Source organism: Puntigrus tetrazona, chromosome 7 (assembly GCF_018831695.1).
Source record: "Puntigrus tetrazona isolate hp1 chromosome 7, ASM1883169v1, whole genome shotgun sequence".
Classification (NCBI taxonomy): Eukaryota; Metazoa; Chordata; class Actinopteri; order Cypriniformes; family Cyprinidae; genus Puntigrus; species Puntigrus tetrazona.
In genome coordinates this window covers 2,010,368-2,036,726 of record NC_056705.1, presented here as the reverse complement: position 1 = coordinate 2,036,726, position 26,359 = coordinate 2,010,368, and the positions used below count along the sequence as shown (strand labels likewise).

At 38.1% G+C, this 26,359-nt stretch overlaps 2 protein-coding genes across 2 annotated transcripts; both read left to right on the top strand.

Annotated features, from left to right (window-relative positions):
* Nucleotides 1-260: 260 nt before the first annotated feature.
* LOC122348911 (myelin-associated glycoprotein-like) lies at nt 261-16,467 on the top strand. Its single transcript, XM_043244796.1, has 12 exons — nt 261-306; nt 633-824; nt 937-1,257; nt 1,339-1,602; nt 2,132-2,393; nt 5,229-5,395; nt 5,872-6,135; nt 6,492-6,758; nt 7,684-7,971; nt 15,065-15,152; nt 15,271-15,337; nt 15,417-16,467. Exons 1-12 carry the CDS (start codon nt 261-263, stop codon nt 15,780-15,782), a joined length of 2,592 nt encoding a protein of 863 aa, XP_043100731.1. The 3' UTR covers nt 15,783-16,467.
* A 2,911-nt stretch (nt 16,468-19,378) lies between these two features.
* Nucleotides 19,379-25,859, top strand: LOC122349140 (myelin-associated glycoprotein-like). The gene is made up of 9 exons (XM_043245087.1): nt 19,379-19,436; nt 19,775-19,833; nt 19,999-20,352; nt 20,465-20,785; nt 20,867-21,130; nt 22,314-22,601; nt 22,780-22,867; nt 23,847-23,913; nt 23,993-25,859. The coding sequence occupies exons 2-9, from the start codon at nt 19,788-19,790 to the stop codon at nt 24,320-24,322; spliced, it is 1,758 nt and encodes a 585-aa protein (XP_043101022.1). The 5' UTR covers nt 19,379-19,436; nt 19,775-19,787; the 3' UTR covers nt 24,323-25,859.
* Nucleotides 25,860-26,359: the final 500 nt, after the last annotated feature.

Below are 26,359 nucleotides of genomic sequence, written 5' to 3'. Positions count from 1 at the left end.
TCAGTTCCCTCTTCATTCGCTGTAGAAGCATCAGCTTGAGCTCTGAGAGGATTTCTGTCTCTTCTCTGGTAAGTCATTTAGACATAGGAGATTTTGAAATGCTACATTTTTAAACATGTTCAAGATCTTTTAATTTAAAGAAAGAAATGTAGTTTTAGGAGTTACTGCCAACAAAAGAGCCATGCATTCAATAGTGAGAAGAAGGAACTCATTCTTATATGTTTTTATTTGTTTGTTCTGCTGTAAGGTGAATGTAAATCATGGAAACACTGGTGACGTTCCTCCTCACTGGATCTCTGATACAAGGTCTACAGATTTACTTCTTTTTTTTTTTTTTTTTTAACAAGCCGCTGTATTATTATGATAGCACTTTTATTTAACCTTCGTTAGATTGAAGAGATATGCACCACAGAAGTACATTCTCTATATTAATTTGTATTATTATTATTACTTCCTTCTGTTTGTTTTAGGTGTTTTTTGTGAGTTCAGTATCAATCTGCCAAAGAAAGTAGAAGCTCTACAAGGATCCTGTGTTTTCATTCCCTGCACATTTGATGTTGATAAAAAAAATGAAAATGATCTCACAGATAGAGCAAAGAGAATATGGTATAAAGGAAACCCTTACTCTGTAGTGTTTGACTCCAGCAGCCCTGACACTAAACTGTTCAAAGGAGAAATATTAGGCACTGCTACACAGAAAAACTGCAGCACACGCTTCGATAATGTCAATCAGAATCATAATGGATCATATTACTTCAGACTTGAAGATGATAAACTGAGGTATAGCTTCATAAATAATCCACTCTTACAAATTGTCGTCTCAGGTGAGTTTCATATTGTTCACACAAATTAAAATAAATCTACTACTGAACAATACATCCCTTCATTTTAGGATATATTAATCTATATCTTGTAACATCTCTATGTGTTTTTCAGGATCTCCACCCAAACCCACATTGAGTGTCTTTAAGGATCAGCAGGAGGTGATGAAGATGGAGGAGGTGATGGAGGAAAGTTCATTGAGTCTGCGCTGCTCTACTAAGATCTTCTGTCCGTCTCGTCCTCCATCTCTCACGTGGACCTCGTCTCTCAATGAGAACATCACAGGACAGCAGTATCAGAGCCAATCAGAGCTCGTCTCTGATCTGAACTTCACTGTTTCTCACCGTCTTCACAAAGTCACTTTCACCTGCACCGCAACACACCAGCTACAGAGGAATATAACAACACAGCGCTCCCGTATGATACGAGTTCAGTGTAAGACAGGAACTACATCAATCCATTCTGACTTTTCATCTGTAACTAGTGCTGTGACTCATGATTTTCAATGCTTTTCAGATGCTCCTACAAACACATCAGTGAGGATAAACCCAGCTGGTTTAGTTCTGGAGGGTCGTTCAGTGACTCTGATCTGCAGCAGTGATGCAAACCCAGCAGTGAACTACACCTGGTACAGAGACCCTGAAGAACTCCTGAATCCAGTTCAGACCGGACCAAACCTGACCCTCAACAACCCTGACCCTACAGACAGAGGACTATACTACTGTAGAGCTGACAACAAACACGGATCTCACAACACATCAGTGCTGCTGGACGTCCAGTGTGAGTATTGCTAATATAGATATTTTATATACTTTATACCATTAGTAATATTTCATGTAAAGCTAGAAGAGTGATTAATGTTCAGCTGTCGAAGAAGACATTTTAGAGAAGAAAGAAATCACCCACTGACTTCCAAAGCTGCTAAAAAAGTAACAACTTTTTACTTCAACAACCTTAATAGAAATATGAAAAGTATAATTTGTCTGTAAGTCAAAGTCATAGGGTTCTAGACAAATTAATATTCAAGTACAGCATAGATACTCGAAAAATGTGCTTAAGTACAATACTCAAGTAAAGACTTCAATACAGTCCACCTCTGGGCGTTGAAACCATGAAGGAGCATTGACCGCTCGACAGCTCACTAAACTACACACAGTGTGAAGTGAACAGCTGATGGGTAAAATACAGACTATGGTGTTTTGTAAGTGTTGTGGTCTTCAGTAGATGATTGCACACATTGATGATTGACATTGATGGTCAGTGATGAGCTGGATAGAAACAAATCTAAATAAATAGTTTTTTTCATCAGATGCTCCTACAAACACATCAGTGAGGATAAACCCAGCTGGTTTAGTTCTGGAGGGTCGTTCAGTGACTCTGATCTGCAGCAGTGATGCAAACCCAGCAGTGAACTACACCTGGTACAGAGACCCTGAAGAACTCCTGAATCCAGTTCAGACCGGACCAAACCTGACCCTCAACAACCCTGACCCTACAGACAGAGGACTATACTACTGTAGAGCTGACAACAAACACGGATCTCAGAACACATCAGTGCTGCTGGACGTCCAGTGTGAGTATTGCTAATATAGATATTTTATATACTTCTATACCATTAGTAATATTTCATGTAAAGTGTCACGATTGAGGGGTCTGAGGCGTGCGGATCCATTTGCAGGCTTTTATTAAAGGAAGGCATGGTCAAACAGGGCAAACAGGAGTATCAGAGATGAGGCAAACACAAAATCCAGAGACAGGCGGTGGTCAGGTCAGGCAGCAAACAATCACAGAATCTAAAGACAGGCAGGGTCAAAACCAAAGAATCTACAACTAGGAAAACACAAGGAAACTCGGAAACAACAATAGAACAGGCGAACAATGCAACCTGCAGGTGAGGGGCCTGCTACTGAATTTATAGTCCTCAGACAGGAAGTTGTCGCAGAGGGAGTGAATGCAGATCACCCAGAGGTCAGGGCTCCCTCTGCTGGCTTGGTGACATAGCCCCCCTCCTAGGAGCGACTCCTGGCGCTCCACAAAACAAACAAAATAAAACAAAACTGGGAGCTTGAGAGGGGCTTCCGGGAGGGAGTCAGCAAACGGAGTCCAGGGCGGAAGAGACGGAGGGAGGAGCCAGGGAGAAGACGGGAGGAGTCCGGAGCGGGAGGCGATCCAGAGCCCAGCCATGAAGGTCAGTGGTGGAGCCGACGGAGGGAGGAGCCATGGAGAGGTAGTGGCCATCAACTCCATGGGACCGACTGATGGCGGCGGAGCAGGTGGTCGCGGAGCCAGGGTGATGCAGAGGCGCTGGAGGTCCCAGACAACACCGCAGGCTTTGGCAACTGATGCGGAGACGGGGGATGAGAAGGACGCGGCGGAGACAGAGTGACAGAGGACTGATGTGGAGCCGGGGGGAGGGAGGAGCCTGACAGAGCCGGAGGGATGGAGGGACGAGGCGAAGCTGGAGGAGTGGAATCCTGAGGCGACGGATGGTCGACGACTGACCAAGGCGTAGCCGGAGGGACGATGGAGCCTGGTGAAGCTGGTGGATAGACGGAGGACGGTGGAGAGGAGGGAGCTAGAAGCCCAGGTGGAGCCGATGGGTCTACAAGCCGAGGTGGAGTCTGGGACTCGGAGGCGGGATGATGAAGCGAGGGATCCTTCACCCACGGCGGCGATGGAGACTGGCAGACCCATGGCGAGCTCCAGGTGGAGGGCAGAGGATGAGGGCTGCTGTGATCCATCGTCGACATGTGGCAAGGGTGGGAGGGTGGGATAACTTGAGGTGGCGCACGAGGCGTGGGCACTGGACGGGGCGCACGAACCGCGGGCACTGGACGGGGCGCACGAGGCGCAGGCACTGGACGGGGCGCACAAGGCGCGGGCACTGGAGGCTTTGCACGAGGCGCGGGCACTGGAGGCTTTGCACGAGGCGCCGGGACTGGAGGCTTTGCACGAGGCGCCGGCACTGGAGGCTTTGCACGAGGCGCCGGCACTGGAGGCTTTGCAAGGCGCCGCACTGGAGGCTTTGCAGGGCAGGCGACCATCTTGGGAAGCGGCTCTGGGCAGGCGGCGGCCATCTTGGGCAGCGGCTCGGGGAAGGCGGCCATCTTGGGCAGCGGCTCGGGGAAGGCGGCCATTACTGGATTTGATGCGGTGTCCTTTTCCTCCTCAACACCCAACGTGAAAGCTGACCCCACAGTCACTAAACCGAACTCAATAAACTGAGCAAGTGACTCACGTGGACCCTCACGAACAAGTTTTGTCTTGAGTGGCTGATTTACTCCCTCATGATACAACTCAATCAATAAACAGTCGGGTATGTCAGAGAGGTAAGCCATGTCCAGAAACTCTTGAGTATAATCCTCAATTGATCGGGTGCCTTGCTTGAGGGCCAATAAACGTCTAGCGAGGGTCCTACCTGGCCATGGATCAGATGAAAAGCCGCTGGATCCTGGTGTAAGGTTGCATTCTGTCACGATTGAGGGGTCTGAGGCGTGCGGATCCATTTGCAGGCTTTTATTAAAGGAAGGCATGGTCAAACAGGCAGGCGTCAAACAGGGCAAACAGGAGTATCAGAGACAGGCGGTGGTCAGGTCAGGCAGCAAACAATCACAGAATCTAAAGACAGGCAGGGTCAAAACCAAAGAATCTACAACTAGGAAAACACAAGGAAACTCGGAAACAACAATAGAACAGGCGAACAATGCAACCTGCAGGTGAGGGGCCTGCTACTGAATTTATAGTCCTCAGACAGGAAGTTGTCGCAGAGGGAGTGAATGCAGATCACCCAGAGGTCAGGGCTCCCTCTGCTGGCTTGGTGACATAAAGCTAGAAGAGTGATTAATGATCAGCTGTCGAAGAACACATTTTAGAGAAGAAAGAAATCACCCACTGACTTCCAAAGCTGCTAAAAAAGTAACAACTTTTTACTTCAACAACCTTAATAGAAATATGAAAAGTATAATTTGTCTGTAAGTCAAAGTCATAGGTTTCTAGAAAAATTTATTTTCAAGTACAGCATAGATACTCGAAAAATGTTCTTAAGTACAATACTCAAGTAAAGACTTCAATACAGTCCACCTCTGGGCGTTGAAACCATGAAGGAGCATTGACCGCTCGACAGCTCACTAAACTACACACAGTGTGAAGTGAACAGCTGATGGGTAAAATACAGACTATGGTGTTTTGTAAGTGTTGTGGTCTTCAGTAGATGATTGCACACATTGATGATTGACATTGATGGTCAGTGATGAGCTGGATAGAAAGCAATCTAAATATTGCAAATCTAAATAAATAGTTTTTTTCATCAGATGCTCCTACAAACACATCAGTGAGGATAAACCCAGCTGGTTTAGTTCTGGAGGGTCGTTCAGTGACTCTGATCTGCAGCAGTGATGCAAACCCAGCAGTGAACTACACCTGGTACAGAGACCTGAAGAACTCCTGAATCCAGTTCAGACCGGACCAAACCTGACCCTCAACAACCCTGACCCTACAGACAGAGGACTATACTACTGTAGAGCTGACAACAAACACGGATCTCAGAACACATCAGTGCTGCTGGACGTCCAGTGTGAGTATTGCTAATATAGATATTTTCTATACTTTATAGCATTAGTAATATTTCATGTAAAGCTAGAAGAGTGATTAATGATCAGCTGTCGAAGAACACATTTTAGAGAAGAATGAGAATGGCTTGATTCGAGAAAGAGGGTATTATTCATAGGGATAAAAACATTGGATCAACACAGTGGTACAAATATTTATATATATTTTTAAATTGAATTTTGCATCTGATTACTTAAACTAAACTACAAACAGTGTGAAGTGAACAGTTGATGGGTAAAATACAGACTATGGTGTTTTGTAAGTGTTGTGGTCTTCAGTAGATGATTGCACACATACATTAACACATTGCCTACATCTGACACTTATAATATAGAGAGGTTTAAACTTTTTTAACTGTTAAACCACATATTTTGTTTTTGATGAGCTAGATAGAAACCAATCTAAATATTCCAAATCTAAATAAATAGTTTTTTTCATCAGATGCTCCTACAAACACATCAGTGAGGATAAACCCAGCTGGTTTAGTTCTGGAGGGTCGTTCAGTGACTCTGATCTGCAGCAGTGATGCAAACCCAGCAGTGAACTACACCTGGTACAGAGACCCTGAAGAACTCCTGAATCCAGTTCAGACCGGACCAAACCTGACCCTCAACAACCCTGACCCTACAGACAGAGGACTATACTACTGTAGAGCTGACAACAAACACGGATCTCACAACACATCAGTGCTGCTGGACGTCCAGTGTGAGTACTAAAAGTCTTAATTAATTGTTAATATATAATGCAATTATAAGTACTTGATAGTTGTCTGGGAATCCAGTGTGAGTACTTATGCAGTCTACTAGATGCAAGTACTTAATAATCGTATGGACATCTAGTGTGAATACTTGGTCAATTGCTGGGCATCCAGTGTAAGTACTTGTTAATCTACTTGTTAATCTTCTAGGCATACACAGGTAATCTTCTGGAGATCCAGTTCAGATGCTCCAGCACGTCTCAATTCCAAATGTTTAAAGTAATGGGCAAAATACAGATGTGGCATTTTGTCTGCACCTGAAATTTGTAAACCACACATTGTACATTCACTTTTTTTTATGCAGATGCTCCAAAAAACACATCACTGTCGGCGTTTCCCTCCAGCTCAGTGATGGAGGGCAAACCAGTGACTCTGAACTGCAGGACTGATTCAAACCCAGCAGAGCTCAACTACACCTGGTACAGAGAGACTGGATCTCAATTTGAGTTCCTCCAAACTGGATATAATCACACCTACACTGTGACAAACCCTTCACACAACGCATGGTATGGCTGTAATGCTCAAAACCAGCATGGCCAATGCAATGCAACAGTCCAACTTGATGTTCAGTGTGAGTACAAAGACAGAACTCAAATTAAATTTAAATTTAATTTTATGGACTTGATCCCTGATAATATAAATACTGTGAACAAGCAATAACTGCATAAACACATATAGTAACAATATTCTAGATTAATTTAATGTTCGGTGCACTAGTTACAGTGAAAATAAATGCAAATAAACATGAACAAGTTGCAAATTTACAAGAAAATTATGAAACAAAAGTATATTCTTTCATATAGTCAAAATATGACACAATAAATTGACATATTGCTTAAGTCCAAGACAATGGTATCATATAAACTACACTACACAGCATGCTATAAGCATATGGTGTAATACTTTATATGGTATGTGCATTACACAATAACTGATGGTATACAGTCAGTTATACATAGACTGCTTGCTAGAAAAGCAGGGAAATGGGTGCAGCACTGGCAACCAACAGCATTAGATGCTTTTTTGACTAACCAAAAAGTAAATAAATATATTGTTCCTCTTTTCTACATCAACACTCTATTAACACTCAGCTGTTTTTGGTAATAAATGTATTTTCACCTTATATAGTAAGGGAACGTGCTTTTTAACCAGTTAACGTGGTTTTAATGTTGCATTTTTTTATTTAATCATTAAAATTACTAGCATTTTTTTTACATTGTGGAGACCATTTGACACTTTAAAGATCATTTAAAATTAAACTACTTTTTGCAAAAACAAATTACAAAAAAATTGACTTAAATTTAAAATATAAAGAATAAAAACTGATTCAAAGTAATAAAACACTATTCAGTATTAATTTTAAGATTCATATATTTTAAATATACTAAATTTACCTTAATCATTACAAATGATAAATACAAAAACATTTGAATACATAAAAATGTCCTGTTAGATGTCCATGTTTATCTTAAAAAAAATCATATTCTCTCTTTCAGTTATGCCCAAAGTCAACAGCTCTTGTAGCAGAAACAGTGTAATGTCGTGTGTCTGTGAGGCTCATGGGAATCCCTGCCCTACACTAGAGTGGCGTCTGTCTGGACATGCGCTCACTAACTCTACAGAAACACCCATCAGTGAGGAGAAGTTAGGAAGCACAGGAGTGAAGAGCGTCCTGACCCTCCGTCAGTCCCTCTCAGACACAGACGTCCTGCAGTGTTTCAGCTCAAACGTTTACGGCAGCGCAAGTCAACAGTTTCAGCCCATCTCATCAACACAAGAAACAAGTGAGTCTAACATACTACAACACATGCTATAATTGTGATGTTCTATATAAGGTTATAGTTAAGTAAATATGAAGCAAAAATAAACTTTAACTGAACTATATATATTAGGGCTGCAAAACTAATGATAGTAAACAAGCATTAAATCAATATTACTTTTTTTTTTTATAATTTTTATTTTTCTTTTCAGATAGAAAATACATACAGATTCAAAGACAATTCAACAGACATACAATTTCACTGACGTAAAAATAATAGTTTGAAATACAGATACAGAGTATGCCCCTGGACCTTAGAAATAAAAATATAATAATTTCTCAAATATTGCAAATGTGATGTATTTTCCACTTAACTATATACAACAGAACATGGGGAGCTCTAGTGTGTGGCTTATTCAGGTAATTTGTTAAAAAAGCAAAGTTCAATTACAATTACGAAAAGTCTGGGCGTATTGGATTAATGTAGTCCATCCATTTGCACCAAATCTGAAAAAAAAATTCTGTTTGAGTTTTTATTGAGAACGATAATTTTTCCATGACATATATATTATGCACTATATCAATCCATTCTACCACTGTAGGTGGTTCTGGTTTTAACCATTTTCTAGTAATTCCTTTTTTACTGGCTGCCAACAGAATTAACAACAGCTTTTTATCCTTATTGGTTCCCCCTTTTAAAGTAATATTACCAAAATACAAAGATTCACAATTAAAATCTATCTCTATTTCAAAAACCGCTTCTAAATTGTTTTTAATCTCTTGCCAGTAAGGAGTTAGTTTTTGACATGCCCAAAAATATATGATAGTGGCTAGCTCGCCTCTCCCCACATAGTCTCCAACAATCAGTACTATCTCCTCTATGAAGTTTCTGGATAGGTGTAATAAAAAAACGAATAACATTCTTCCAACAGAATTCTCTCCATGTTGCTGAACTTGTAGATTCCCATTGTGATTTACAAATTTGCCGCCAGTTATCCTCTGAAATATTCAGGTTTCCTTCTGTTTTCCATTTGTCTCTGACATATAATGTGTTCTCATCTAAAATTTGCAGGAATCCATTATATAATTTAGAAATAATCTTATTGCATGGATGAGCTTTAGACACTGACAAGATCACCTTTATTATTCCTGTCTCTGCTGCCTTCAATATTTCTGATTTAATATTACATTCAATATAATGTCTTACTTGAAGATATCTGTAGAAATCACTTTGGTTAAGACCATACTTTTCCTTTAGTGATTCAAAGCTTTGGATTTTACCCTTGTTAAAAATACATAATAATTTGTAATACCTAAGCTTAACCCATGTTCTGAAACGGTCATCTATTCTATTCGGAATAAAATCAGTGTCATATGCACACCATCTTAATATTCTCATTGCATCCTCCAAATTGCCCATTTTTTTAATTTGATGCCAGATTTTAAATGGTAAATTAATCCATGGGTTTGTTTCGTAGTAATTCTAGTTCTTAATTTGTTATCCATAACCAGAGCTGGTAATGGAAACTCTTCAATCAACCCTTTTTCTATTTCAATCCATTTAGCTGAGTATGTTGGGCTACACCAACAGACAAGTGGCCTTAACTGAGCGGCAAAATAGTACTTTTGAAGGCATGGGAGACCTAGCCCACCAGTTTCCTTACTTAATTGTAATGTTTTAAACCTTACTCTTGGTTTTTTACCCTGCCAAAGAAATCTAGATATTAGTTTATGCCATTCCATAAACTTCTGATTTGAATTACTTCTATTGGGAGCGTTTGAAATAAATATAAAAGTTTTGGTAAAATTATCATCCTTACAGAATCAACTCTTGAACTTAAACCGTAGAGTGGAATAAGGTTCCAACGGAGTAGATCTGATTTAATTTTTTAAGAAGGGGATTGTAATTTAAATCAAACAATTTAGAAAGATCACCCAGTATATTTACTCCTAAATACTTAATTGACTTTGTGTCCCATTTTAGATCAAATTCCTCTTTAATTTGCCTAGGTGGGTTATAATTAAATTTTAAAACTTGAGTTTTGTGACATTAAGTTTATAACCAGATATTTAGCTTACCCCCCTTAAGAAAGTTGAATAAAATAGGCAGTGACCTTGTAGGTTGGCTCATATAAATCAGTATATCATCCGCAAAGAGAGCTAATTTATGCTCTCCAAAGCCCATGTCTATCCCTTTAATTGCATGGTTTTGTCTTATCCATTGGCTTAAAGGTTCGATGAACAAGGCAAAAAGTAGTGGTGAGATGGGGCATCCTTGTCTTGTGCCCCGCTCTAAATTAAAAGGTCAGATACATTTCCATTGATTTTAATTCTTGCATATGGTTTGTCATATAGAGTCTCAATTATTTCTATAACTTTTTTATGAAATCCAAATTTTTCTAATACTTTGTATAGGAAACCCCATCTCACCGAGTCGAAGGCTTTCTCTGCATCTAAACTCAAAAAAGCAGCTTCCACTTTATGATTTGAAATAAAACTATGTATATGCAGAGTTCTTCTGATATTGTCTGTTGCTTGCCTTTGGCAGATGAAGCCTGTTTGGTCCAAATTAATGAGATCTGGAAGAATCTTTTCTAGTCTCCTAGCTAAAATCGAGGTAAACAATTTGTAGTCAACATTTAGAACACTAATTGGTCGATAATTGCCACATTCCAATCTATCTTTTCCCTCCTTTGGTATAACTGAAATTATTGCTTCCTCCATGATGGTAAGATTTCCCTTTTTGTACTACCCAATTTAATGCCTTTAGTAAAGGACAGGGCCAAGTGGTCAAACATCGTTTTGTACCATTCCATGCAGAATAACCGTCTGCTCCTGGGGATTTACCTGTCTTTAATCTTGTTACAGCTATTTTCAATTCTTCCATACTAATTTCCGCTAATAATAATTTATTTTGTTCCTCTGATACACAGTAGGTAACTCTAGTGAATCTAGAAATGCGTTTATTTGTAAATCGTTATTATTTTTAGGTTGTGAATAAAGAGAGAGTTTTATAGAATTTCTCAAAACTCTTTTGAATTTGCTCTAATTTACAATATATCTCCCCTGTCCGAGTATTTCTAATTTTATTGATGGCTCTATCCGCTTGTTGTTTTCTTAATCTGTATGATAGCAATTTTAAAGATTTCCCCCCTACTTCATAATAACTTTGTTTAAAGAACAGAAGTTTCTTTTGTATTTCTTTAGAATATATTTCATCTATTTCTTTAACTATTTTTCTAATGTCTTGCTTCACCTTATGATTCATTGTGGCCCTATGTTCTTCCTGCAATCTTTTGAGTTTAATTTCAAGATCTTGCAATTTCTGCCTTCTGAGTTTCTTCAAATTAGATGTCAATGCAATGATTTTACCTCTTAGAACTGCTTTCATCGCATCCCAAAGTATTGATGGTGTTACCTCCTCATTATCATTTATCTCTAAATAGATTTTAATCTCGTTTTCTAAATTTTGTTTAATTTGGGGATTGTTTAGGATATCTGAATTCATTCTCCATATTGTAGATCTAGATTTTCTATCCAGGCCCATAGATATATAAATAGGACTGTGGTCAGATATGTCTATCGTTCCCAATTCACACTGCTCAATCAGATGCAGATCTTTCTTAAAAATGAAAAAATAATCTATTCTAGAATATGTCATATGAGGGTGAGAATAATGGGTATAATCCCGAGCTTTAGGATTTAGTTCTCTCCATGCATCTATAATTCCTATTTCTTTGAACAAGCCATCTATCTTTTTAATTAAAGACTTTGATTCCCTGGTACTTCTAGAACTGTCCAATTTATGGTTTAAACGTATGTTAAAATCCCCTCCACATATCAGAACTCCTTGAGCTTTAGAAACTGCTAGATCAAATACTTCACGATAAAAATTCCACTCAGAGCCCGGAGGGGCATAGACATTCAGAAAACTAGCTAAATTTCCCTCGATTTTCCCCATTATCATTATAAATCTTCCCTCTTTGTCTTTTATCTCAGATATATGTTCATAATTCACTTTTTTGTGTATAAGTATGACCACACCTCTTTTACGTGTAGATTTGTAAGACGAGAAATATACTGCTTTAAACCCCAATTTGTTCAATTTTAAGTGTTCCGTATCGTTTAGGTGGGTTTCTTGTAGGAATATAACTTCCGCTCCTGCCTTCTTTAGCTTGGACAAAATTTTCCCTCTTTTAACTGGACTTAGTACGCCATTGACATTATAAGAAGCAATTCTCATGCTTTACACTTAAATTATAGAACAATTTTTGCACATGTATCCTAACACACAGCTTCCCCTTAAACGAAACACAATGGAGGAACAAGTTAACAGCTAAAAAAACAAAAAGGTTACATAAGGTGAACAATGTAAAGTTAACTTCCAAAACTGAAGTCATTATCCAGACTTTAGTCGAGCCGTCTCTTGGAGGCTCCAAGGGAAATCCCCTCTTCATAGGTCTATAGAAGGGGCCCTTGTGCATGGCAGTAAAATAAATAATAATAAAGAAAAAAAAAAATTTGAGCTAATCATACCACATGTCCCGATTGTTCAAAACTACAATCTGCTCAAACTAGGATTACTACTGACATTATGTCTCTCTTCCTTTTTTAATATGAAATACCTTCGCCAGATTTCGAGAGCTTGAAGACGACGCGCAGCATCCCTCTAACGAACGTGTCCGTACATATAACTTAAGTCGATGAACCCGTGTCGTTTCTTCGAAAGGTCTGCAGCTTCTCCTTGAATGACGGTGGTCTTCTCTGTTGTTTGCCCGAGCTTCTGGTATTCCTTTGCCATGACAATCGTTGAACCTGCTCCATAAGGGTATTTGGGGGGTTGATCGGCTGCACTGGAAATCCTCTTCTTGACATGTCCTGCGATGCCTCCTCAAGTGTGTTATAAATCTTCGCTCCGTCCTCGTACAACACCTTTAAGCGGGCAGGATACAGTGTTCGAAATTTCACGTCTTTGTCTTTCAAAGCTTTACGTATCTCTCTGTATTCTCTTCTCATCTGCAGCACTTCAGGAGCGTAATCATTATCAAAACTGATCTGTTTTCCTTGCCAGAAGAATCCTTTCTTCTGCCAGGCCTGTCGAAGTATCAGTTCTTTGGTTGTGAAACTTTGAAAGTTAGCCACTATTGATCGTGGTTTAGCTTCTGTCGGTGGTGGTTTACCCAGCGCTCTATGAGCGCGCTCAATTTGAAGGGATATGCCGTCAGGTAAATTCAGGTTTTCCCTCAGGAGTTTCTCTAGGAAAGGAACCATTGTAGGGAATTCCTTTTCGGCACCTTCGGGTATTCCATATATTCTGACGTTATTTCGCCTGGAACGACCCTCAACATCCACGAGTTTCTCTTCGATTCTGCTGTACAACTTTAATATGTCCGTGAGCACCTCTTCGGAGTTTTGAATCCTCTCCTCTGCGGTCGTGATTCGACTCTCCGCCTCTTCCAGTCTGGCATTAGTATTTGAAATTTCTGCTTTAATGTCTTCAAGTTGAGTTTTATTATCTCGACGGAAGTCCCTTAATTCTCTAAGAATAAGACTCAAGTCAACCGTCTCTCCGGAAGGGTTTGCCGAGTCTCCCTCATGGCCTCTCGTTTGTGAGGCGGGTGGAGAGCACGCCGGTTCATCTTCGTGTTTTTCCGCGTGTTGCGGGACTTTCTTAGTTTTGCACCTAGTTTCCATGTTACTCCCCTCTTATATTTATGATGTACCTTACTTATATAACTAGTTTAATGATTTTAGGGAGTTTTCAATATCGCACTAATCGGGAGCTCTATGCTGCCATCTTGTCGATGTCCAACCCGGAAGTCCCAATATTACTTTTAAAGTTAAAATATTTTAATTGTATTAAATTGCAACTTCATCATTACAATGTGTAACTACATATATTTAAATACATGACAAGTTTCAATAGAAAAGTATATTCTGGATTACCGACCTACATGTGGCAGTACACTTTAACCATATTTCAACGATAATACAGGTTATTATGAAATTCAAACGTTGCTCTTAACTGGGTCAAAAGTACTTTAATTTAATTTTGCATTTAATTTTAGTATACAATATTTTTATAAACAACATGCAGTTGTTTCTGCAAAAAGTATTAAAATTAGTCTGTTTTACTCACCCTCAAGGCATTCTAGGTGTATATGACTTTCCTTTTTGCAATAAATCCAGTTGTAGTTGAAACAAAAATGGTCTTACCTATTCCAAGCTCCATCATTGCAGTCAGCAGGTGTTTCTGTTGAACAGAACACGAGACCTTTTATAAAGTAAGTAAACTACTTCCTTTGCTGCTATAAACAAACTTGTGACACTATATCTCAGAGGCATCCACCGGAACAGCTTGCATGTATGACGGATACCGGGGTGAGAGAAAAGTGCTTATTACATTCAAACGCTGATATTTTTCTCCCCTCTTCCCTGGAAACAACAAAAAAGCCATTGTCACTGCCCTCCACTCAACCCTCACATATCTGGACAAAAAAAATATATATCAGAGTGCCGTTTATAGACTTCAGTTAAGCATTCAACACAATCATTCCTCAACAACCCATTCACAAATTGACTTCGCTGCTGGACTTCCTGACTGGGAGACCTAACACAGGGGCTCCCCAAGGATGTAAGCTGAGCCCCATTCTTATTATTGGTGGGTCTCATTAACAACACAGATGAGACAAATTACAGGAGCTAGCTAAGCCACTTAGCTGGGAGATGCAGAGACAACTCTGAAGAAGACGAAGGAGACTGTTGCTGACTTCAGGAGAGTACACAGAGGACCTCTCCTGGACTAACAGCACTGCAACACTGGACGAGAAAGACCAGCAGTGACTCTACTTCCTTTGCAAACTGGGCCCCTATCATGTGCACCTTCTACAGGGCATCGGACACTGGCCTGTTTAAATAAGTACACTCTGAGCTCTCTGTAACTTTAAACAGACTGGCAAGCTCTTTTTGCCTACAGTCATTATACAGCATCTGCACTGTTTGAGACCCATTTGAGTCTGTTTTATTTCTCCTGAGAAACATCTGAGATGGTTAAATAGCAGCAAGATCTCCTAAACTATGAAAGACCAAACTCTAAGTAATAAAACTCTGCTTTCCAGGTTTCCATCCTCTGTCAGTGCTGCTCGGAGCCGCTGTCGGTGCGGCAGTGATGATAATCTTGTGCATCATGATGCTCTGCTATGAACGGTGGGTACAAATGCCCTTTGAGGGATAAGAAAATTTTCAGCTGGATAACATATTGTTCTAAGGAGATTTTACCTGGTTTTGTTATTCTGTATAAGCATTTTTTTTTTATGATTTTCAGAAGAAGGAAAGAAAAACCTTCAGAATCCAGGCAAGACGACACGTCTGGACTCATTCTGACTCAAATAGTGAGTAATTCCTTCTCAAAAACATTACAGACAGTGCTTCAGCAGATCTTCACTCATTTAGCTGTTTGTTCTCCATCAGGCCGTTGCTCTGGATCATGACATTCAGTTTGTTCACGCCGATAACGGCATGCTGTCATCCACCGCACCGAGTGAACCACAATCTCTTCATTATTCCTCCATCGATTTCTCAAACACTGAAGCGCCGTCAGGAGAGATCAGGGGCATGGCCTCGCTGACCAGTGAATACGCTACGATCAGACACCGTCCTGAAGAAGCTGCAGACGCAGAGAACACCACAGAGCCCAAACAAGAAGAAGACATGACAGCAGAGATCACAGACACTTCTTCACCGGCATCAGAAGACGTGATTTATGGAAACATGAGCCATCACCACAGACAGAAGGAACCGCTGGTCACCGCAGATGATGCTGAAAAGATAGACTGAACCAAAGCCTTCAAATTTTTGCGCACCAGAAGAGACTGTTCATCCAAAAATGGCAATTACAAACCTATAGACTTTCTTCTGTGGAACGTCTGTTTTTATGTTATGTTTAGTTTACCCTAAAAGACAAATTTCCTATTCATTTACTTACACGCAAGTCATCCGAGATGTACATGACTTTTTCTTCAGCAGAACAGTAAAAAAGATTTTTTACATAAATTCTGCCCATTAAGGATTCATAAAATGCAAGTTATCAGCTGAAGCCACATTGTGAGTCAAAAAAAGCACATACAGGTAACACAACATTAAAGGAACATCCATGTTAATTTATATATGCTTGTTGTCCAAAGTAGATACAGTTCCCTAATTTTTAACCCCATTCTATCTGAAAGTGTGTAGACTATAGCCTTTGTCATATTTATTGCCTGCCAAATTAACAAATGTAAATCTTTAAAGTATGACGCTTACTATATAGGTATATGGCAGACACAGACACCTTACATACAGACAGCAGTAATTTGATAAAATCCCTACTGCTTTCAGCTTCTGTCAGTATCCTGGGAAAAAAACACACTGGATGGCTATTTACTTTACTTATTTAAGATGAACAGTAAAACAGAATTCAGAACATAAGAAGTATTACCATAATACAATGTTGACATATCTTATCAAGAAGAAATGCATTTCATATGAGGATTCATAAAGGGACATTTGTGTTGGATTGAGTTTTCTCAATGTGATTTAACACATATAAAGAAATGTGTTGAATATTCAGTATGCTTCATACTGATTTGCATAGATTTCTCACTAAATTCTGACTAAAGGGAAGTGGTGAATCTCTAACATGTTGCTCCTCTATTCAGTCTAGAAGCAGGATTTCTGTTGTCTTCATCTCTCTTCTCTGTTAAGCCATTTACACATGAAACACAGTAGTTTTGTTTGAAACGTTCAAGATATGCATGTTTTCTTTCTCTTATTTTAATCTTTAAAATGTCAGAGATGGGTAGTAAATGATTACATGTACATGTAAATTATTCTACAAATCAAGCACTCATGATCATAATCAGATTACAGTTACTTCTATTCATACAAATAAATCATAAATCAATTCTTCCTAATTCTTTTTTTCTATTTTAAATGTTTTAAATGCTGTCATATTCCAAAAAATGTTTACATAATATAATGTGTTCTGAATATATTTATGTATGAATATATATATATATATATATATATATATATATATATATATATATATAAATACAAAATACATACAAAATATTCATATATTTGAAAATGTAGTTAAATCAAGAATCAAGTGATTTGTTCATTCACTTTTAATTGACTAAATAATTGCTTCCCAACAAAAAAGTTGGGAGGCAAATTAAAGACAAGCTATCAAAGTTGAAACTGTTTTGAAACAGCTGAAAGAAAAGTGTATTTAAATGATGGAAATACTGATAAGGTTCCTCCTCATATTTTTTTCCTCTGTTTAACAAGCTGAATTATCATGAAAGCACTTTCATGTGAACGCAATCAAAGAGCAATAAGTGCTGTAGATGTTTGTTGTACATATCGTTTGATTAATTCTGCCACAGAGAGTAGAAGCTCTAGAAGGGTCCTGTGTGCTCATACCCTGCACATTTCATATTGATCAACAACTTAACATTTACCTCACTGACGCAAAGAGAGAATGGCCTGACACTAGACTGTTAAAAGGAGAAATATTTGGCAATGCTACACAGAAAAACTGCAGTGTGCGCTTAATAATGTCAATCAGAGTCATGATGGGTCATATTACTTTGGAGTTGAAGCCAATGGTAAATTGCCAAATGGATATTTATATGGTAAATCAATTATAAACTGAGATGAAAATATTACATTTAAATGTAACTGATGTAAAAGCAGGCATGAGAAACTCACTCACTCACAAAAACTTTCTCATTTAAATGTTTGATAAATGACTTACAGATTGTGTCTCTTCCAATTCCACACCCAGTCATCAGGCTTCCTTCAGAAAACTCTGTCTTTGCTAGAGAAGATGAGATATGATTTTGAGGTGCATTAATGACATTGTGCAATGTATTGGAAAGGAAAGACTTTTGTCTTTTGTCTTAGGTTTTGAGCATAAAAATATCAAAAATTAGCATTTGACAGTCTCACAAATAAAAAAAAAAGGCTTCAAGTCTACATGATAATTTTATTGAATTTAATTATTTAATTTTACAAATATTATTTTGAATAATGCATTTAAGATAAAGAATTTGTTATTCATAACTGGAAAGCTTCCAAATTTTGGATATTGAGCGTTTATGAAATAAGAATTAGAAAGTCAGCATTCTACTGTTTACAAAATTGTGAAAGTTGGCATTTACAAATAAAGTTATAAACCACACTCCAAAAAAATATTTCCTTACTACTGTATATAAGCATGTAAAACAGTGTTTCTCAACCCTGGTCCTGGGTGCCCCCCAACACTGAACATTTTGTATCTCACTAATCAAACACACATGATTTAACTTATGAGCTTAGAAGAAACTTCAGGACCTGATATGGGTGTGTGAGATAAAGAAGACATAGAAAATGTAGAAAATGAGTGTCAGGGGGCGCCCAGGACCAGGATTGAGAAACTCTGAATGTAAAACATCACTTTGGTGTCCTCTGGTGTTACTAATGTGCGGTTTCTATCCTCTCCACTGGACGGCAGAAGCTTCACTTTCAGCCTGACACTTTAAGACAACTGGCGTGAAAACACAACATGACATGCAGACGGTTTCAGTACAGACACTACCGCTGACGACTCTGTGAAAGACATCACGTATAAAAACATCACACATTCACATAAAAACAAGTCGTTTGTAAAAAAAAAAGGGCAGGACCATAAAGAGAGAAATAAATAAAAGAACATTCATTTATAGCTGTTTTCCATCTGGAAAAAAAGTTTTTTTATTTTCTAAACTCAACTTAAGTTTTTACCGCCGGATACGGGCACCATTCAGGGTTCATTTAATATATGAAATGTTCTGGGTTACTAGCCCTTGTTTGTTGTCTTTGATAAATCTGCTAAATGAAAAAAAAAATGTTTATTGTATTTTTACATAAACATAAACAAATGCTTTTCTATGGCATTAAACCTCAAATGTCAATTATACATTGGATTGGTTTATTCTTTAAATAAAAAAGCTAAACTATGAATGGTGTCATAAAGTTATACCAAAACTAAAATTAAAACAATGGAAGCACCCTTAAGATAATCCGTAGAAAGAAAAAACCACCGAGACATCTTACGCACACAGAATAACACAACTAGACTTACAATCAATAGCCACTTTGAATGATTACATAATTGTGGCATCTGTGGTAAAAGTCACAAAATTGCGCAGCTCTATTTCTGAGCACTGAGAATTATCCTCAACATGAACACTTAACACTTTGAAACAACAATTTGTTCAAGCAAATATGTAGAAATGTTGAATATTCATTATATTTGATACTGATTTGCATAAACTTCTCAGTCAAGATGCTGTCACTGAGTGTGGTCTAAAGGAGAAGTGGGAAACCTCTAATATAAGCTCAACTGCTGGTTTCACACACAGTTCTCCCTCCATTCGCTGTAGAAACATCAGCTTGAGCTCTGAGAGGATTTCTGTCTCTTCTCTGGTAAGTCATTTACAAACAATACAGTAAAACTCACTCCTGTAGTTTTCAGATTTTTAAATGCTCAATATAAGCATGTCTTGTTTTTTTCTTTCATTTTTGCTTTTAAATGTATTGTTCTGTGTTCCCATATAAAAATTGGCCTTTAGAAATAAAGATACCATACCAACACAAGAGCTATAGATTTATACACAAATCATTATTTAATTTTTACTTCTATCTATCTATCTATCTATCTATCTATCTATCTATCTATCTATCTATCTATCTATCTATCTATCTATCTATCTATCTATCTATCTGTATACATAAATGTGTGTGTGTGTTTATTCTGCTGTAAGGTGAATGTAAATCATGGAAAGACTGGTGACGTTCCTCCTCACTGGATCTCTGATACAAGGTCTCATTTTTATAGATTATTCCTCTTTTTAACAAGCTGAATTATTATGAAAGCACTTTAATTTAAACTTTGTGAAATTGAAGAGCAATAAGTGTTGCAGAAGTGAGTTCTGCTTTTAAACTCTATGATCACTTCCCTCTCTCTGTTTGTCTGCATCTGTTTTAGGTGTTTTTTGTGAGTTCAGTATCAATCTGCCAAAGAAAGTAGAAGCTCTACAAGGATCCTGTGTTTTCATTCCCTGCACATTTGATGTTGATAAAAAACATGAAAATGATCTCACAGATAAAGCAAAGAGAATATGGTATAAAGGAAACCCTTACTCTGTAGTGTTTGACTCCAGCAGACCTAACACTAAACTGTTCAAAGGAGAAATATTAGGCACTGCTACACAGAAAAACTGCAGCACACGCTTCGATAATGTCAATCAGAATCATAATGGATCATATTTCTTCAGACTTGAAGATGATAAACTGAGGTATAGCTTCATAAATAATCCACTCTTACAAATTGTCGTCTCAGGTGAGTTTCATATTGTTCACACAAATTAAAATAAATCTACTACTGAACAATACATCCCTTCATTTTAGGATATATTAATCTATATCTTGTAACATCTCTATGTGTTTTTCAGGATCTCCACCCAAACCCACATTGAGTGTCTTTAAGGATCAGCAGGAGGTGATGAAGATGGAGGAGGTGATGGAGGAAAGTTCATTGAGTCTGCGCTGCTCTACTAAGATCTTCTGTCCGTCTCGTCCTCCATCTCTCACGTGGACCTCGTCTCTCAATGAGAACATCACAGGACAGCAGTATCAGAGCCAATCAGAGCTCGTCTCTGATCTGAACTTCACTGTTTCTCACCGTCTTCACAAAGTCACTTTCACCTGCACCGCAACACACCAGCTACAGAGGAATATAACAACACAGCGCTCCCGTATGATACGAGTTCAGTGTAAGACAGGAACTACATCAATCCATTCTGACTTTTCATCTGTAACTAGTGCTGTGACTCATGATTTTCAATGCTTTTCAGATGCTCCTACAAACACATCAGTGAGGATAAACCCAGCTGGTTTAGTTCTGGAGGGTCGTTCAGTGACTCTGATCTGCAGCAGTGATGCAAACCCAGCAGTGAACTACACCTGGTACAGAGACCCTGAAGAACTCCTGAATCCAGTTCAGACCGGACCAAACCTGACCCTCAACAACCCTGACCCTACAGACAGAGGACTATACTACTGTAGAGCTGACAACAAACACGGATCTCAGAACACATCAGTGCTGCTGGACGTCCAGTGTGAGTACTAAAATGGAAATAAAGTGTAATTTTATCCCAATGTCAGAGCCACAGAAGGATTTATTTATTTATTTATTTTGATGGTAATGCAATAATGAATATACAAAATAACAGAAGAAAAGGCAGGGAAAGCAGTAGCTTATTATCATTTATAGAGAAATAGGTTGCTGTGAAAACAGCTGGTAAAAAAGGTGTTATTATACTCTACTACTGAGAAATTTTAGTACGCTGCAGACATTTCATTAAGATATATTTCCAATACTTCCATACATGTTATTTTATAGTTAGTGTTACTATAATTAAAAAAAACTTTGAAAAAAAGGTCATAATGCTAAATATCATTACATTTAGTGCAAATACTTTGTAATCTGTCCAGTGTGGCTCTGAAACCTGTAAAATACAAAGATTTTAACCTGTAGCCTTTTAAATCTTGAACAGAAGCCGCACGTATTAACCTGATCCCCGATAACATAACTACTGTGAACTGTCATGAAATTTCTATTTTTTATAAACTAAAGTTTGCATACTAGAAAAGCTGTGAAAAGGGAGCGGCACTGTGACAAACACCATCATTTACAGAAAGTGCATGTGAGAGAACAGTTAGGAGATTTGGTTTCCCGTTTGTAAATGATCTGGACAGTCACTGTCTCATACGTGCAAACATACCGGGCATTAAAGCTCATCCTGATTCTGATTCAACATTTTTACAGCATTTTGGTAATGCAAGGTTTAAATAAAAAACTTTTTTAAAACTGCTCTCAAAGTAGCTCTTAAATTATTTTTAGCATAGACAAATTAAGTTGATTACTCAAATGAAATTATATTGTATATTATAAAATATATTGTCAAAATTTAACAGTTTTATTCTACAGTTGTTCTAAAAAAAAGAACCAATCTGTGAAATGCACATAACAGCTTTAGCATAAAAAAATACAGATGAAGATAATTAAACTTAAATTTGTCAAACAAGATGTATACCATTACCAACTTACTAATACTAAACTTACTAATAAATGTTTTGCATAATGACAAACCAAAAAAAAGTTTTCACAAAGTAACGTGGTTTTACTGTAAAAAAAAAAAAAAAAAAAAAAGTGTTTTATCATTAGAATAACAGTCATGTTTTACACTGTAGACCTCATCAAGATTTTCTAGTACATAACAGTCATATTCTCTCTTTCAGTTGCGCCCAAAGTCAACAGCTCTTGTAGCAGAAACAGTGTAATGTCGTGTGTCTGTGAGGCTCATGGGAATCCCTGCCCTACACTAGAGTGGCGTCTGTCTGGACATGCGCTCACTAACTCTACAGAAACACCCATCAGTGAGGAGAAGTTAGGAAGCACAGGAGTGAAGAGCGTCCTGACCCTCCGTCAGTCCCTCTCAGACACAGACGTCCTGCAGTGTTTCAGCTCAAACGTTTACGGCAGCGCAAGTCAACAGTTTCAGCCCATCTCATCAACACAAGAGACCAGTGAGAAACAAAACAACAGATCATAAATTATATCTTTACCCATGTGAAAATAATATAATAATGACACTTAAAGTACACTTACTTTAAGACTTAAAAAGTGCATGATGTAATGATTCACATTGGAAATTTCCTTAACTATGAAAGACCAAACTTTGGCCAATAAAACTCCACTCTCCAGGTCTCCACTTCCCATCAGCGCTGCTCGGAGCGGCTGTTAGTGCATCACTGATGATGATTCTGTGCATCGTCAAGCTCTACTCTGAACGGTGGGTACAAACAAAGTCTCTTTAAAACAACTCTTTGAAAACCCTTGTGGGCATCCAAGTGCAGCACTTAACTCTTTGTATTGGAACAACAACAAATTCTCCCAAACTGTTCACTAAGCTTACGATTCAATTTTATATTTGAAATCACCAGTGAAATCTACCAACAACTGTGCGTTATAAAACAAATAGCGTTATAAAAAGTTGATTTCTCAGGCGAGATCAGCCAGTGTGCATGCGCAGTACTAGGCGCACGCTTAGACACGCATAGACGCCTCATTGGACCGCTCCAGGCACGTAGACGCGGCCGCCATGTTGGAAGGGTGAACATGACGCCATTCACCATACTGTAGATTCACACACAGCAGGTGTGTGCAGGATTTTAGCCTCTTTCAAATATTCATTGATTACTTTGGTGAATGACAGTACAGCGTTTTGGAAGGCTTACGTATCGCACCCCATAGAAACAGTCACTAATGAGACATCTAGGTTTATCCATCTATTGGCACACGTCTCTGAGTGCTGACCGTTTCTATAGCAAACAGATCTTCTACCGCACTGACTTTAAAAAATTAATGATTCACGTTTTTATTCGGAAGGCGGGGCTTACTGCAGTTGATTGGTTAAGTGTAGCATTTTCCCCATTCAAATTACTTGAAATAAAATAAACAACTAAAATACAAAACTACCTTTAGGAAAAAACCAAAAAACAATATTGATATTAGAAAAAAATTAAAAGTGACAAGAAAGTATAAACAGTATTAAAAAAGGTCTAAAGGTTTTGTAATTTTGTTGGTCTAAATGTAAACTAAATTAATTTCAGTTAAAAGTGATTTATTTCAAGTAACACTTTTAATGGTTTTATTTTTTGTTACCTAATCATTGTTCTGATGAGACTTGGTCCTACAACTTCCTCATCATGAAGACAAGATGTGAATCTGATTGTGGTTTTGAACAAGCATTAACTTTTTATAAATTTCAGGAGAAGGAAAGAAAAACCTTCAGAATCCAGGCAAGACGACACGTCTGGACTCATTCTGACTCAAATAGTGAGTAATTCGTTCTCAAAAACATTACAGACAGTGCTTCAGCAGATCTTCACTCATTTAGCTGTTTGTTCTCCATCAGGCCGTTGCTCTGGATCATGACATTCAGTTTGTTCACGCCGATAACGGCATGCTGTCATCCACCGCACCGAGTGAACCACAATCTCTTCATTATTCCTCCATCGATTTCTCAAACACTGAAGCGCCGTCAGGAGAGATCAGGGGCATGGCCTCGCTGACCAGTGAATACGCTACGATCAGACACCGTCCTGAAGAAGCTGCAGACCCAGAGAACACCACAGAGCCCAAACAAGAAGAAGACATGACAGCAGAGATCACAGACACTTCTTCACCGGCATCAGAAGACGTGATTTATGGAAACATAATCAAATCAAAAACAAATATTATCTGATTATGTAATCCGTATGAAACCAAAGGGAGGTCGGCCGACTGTCTTTCCTGTACCTGAGCTCATTTTATGTAGTCACTACTTTTACAAATGCCCTTACCTAGATACAAAAAAATATATAAATAAAGATTAATCTAATTTTTAAAATAGTTTTTAAAGAAGACCTGCTATGAGGAATAAGCTGAAAATTGACCTCGTGATTTTATACAGAATTTATATAACGATTTATTTATTACTAATTGTGTAACGAATTTACTTTTCGGACAGAATAATTAGTAATTTAAATAAATATTGATTATATAATTAGTAACTAATTAATTACTTTTTGAAAGTAACCTACCCAACACTGATGCATCTTTGAGCTCCACAGAGCTTTTTAGAGCAACTTAGGGGGTTGTTCATCTAAAACTTACAATTATAAACCTACAGAACGTTTTTAACAGGACAGTTCATTCATGGCAGAAGTAGAAACGTCACTATTTTGTCTTCTTTTGGGTTGAAGTGACTGTCAGGCTTCGATGCCGCTCGAGCCACATGCTTCATGTTTCAGATGCTTCAGACTGATTTGGTGAACTGGGTCAAAAACTACATTCAAGAACCAGACATCACTCCAGACTGTATGAAGCATTACAGGTAATAAAGTTTTAAATAATGTGTATCTTGCGCACACCAAGCATTTCACTTCATAAGACCTCAGAGAGATGCTTTTTGGTAATGATACCAATTGACTTGCATTTTATGAATCACCTACATTTTGAGTGGTGAGTCCAGCCATGTTTTTGGTTCTCTGCATCATATTTATTAACATTATGATGGTCAGAAAACCAGAGCTATTTTAAGGTGTTTTCAGAACACGTTTGTGGGGAAAAGGGGCAAAATAGGTTAAATATTTGGTGAGAAGCGTACTTTCCCTTAATGTGTAGTTTGTGTCCCACGTTTATTTGTGAACACTGTCAACTTCTTCTGGGGTCACACTTTTAGGTCCAGTCACACTTCACCCCTTAACCCTACCTTTTCGTTTCATTCATGTGAAGGGTTAGGGCTGTCTCAATTCTCTTTTGGTCAGAGCTAGATAGCCCTTCACACGAAGATGTTATAGGACAAAGGGGCATGAGAATTATCAGCAAAAGTCTATAAGGTAGCCTATAGGACCTAGAGTATTTTTGCACTTATTTATTTTCTTTATTTATTTTTTGTCATTTTGGCTTTATCTAGTGTTTCTGAAAAAGCAAGTCTACAGTCACTAATAATAATAATTATTTCATGATGAAGACTGATATTGCTATATTCTTTAAATGTTTCCATAAACATCTGTCCGGAAAAAGCTGGGAATGCTGTTTTTCGTTTGTTTGTGTTTAAATTAACTCCTGTCAGGACATATGGTACACATATGGTGTTTTTCTGATATAGTACATAATAACAATGATAATAATATTGTGATGCATTAATTTTGATAAAATAAAGTCAACAGTAAATTAAATGGTGTCTAGTGATCATCTCTGGCTGAAGATAACTTACGGATACCTACTTTGAAGATCAGTGGTAGGTAAAATTGCAGAACACGTTTCATTCCGGTTCATACGGTTTCTTTATTTTCGACTGTGTTGCTGATAACGTAGCTCTAATAAATAAAGAGAGAGCGACGGCGGGTGTTAGATCAATAAGCACAAATACTTCCTTTCCAGATCTCTCAAGACATTTGGCGACGTGTCAATCATCACAAACATCCTGTTAGAAACATTCAGACGAAGGAGTGAAGGTTTACTTTAAACCATAGACTTTCTATTCTTACAGATGTTCATTAGTTAAGTTCATTAGGCTAAATACAAAAAGCTCATATAATCTAAATGGCTGAACTCGGGTCTTGCACAGCTGCCATCAACACGAGTTCACACCTCAAAGGCCCCAGTGATGGTTTGACAAGTGTTTTGTTTTGTTTTTTTCAACCGGAAGTTGTTTATTAAAAACTAACAACATTTTTAAAATTAACAAACTCAAACCACCTCCTTCACAACATATGTGCTTCAGAAGAACTTGAAT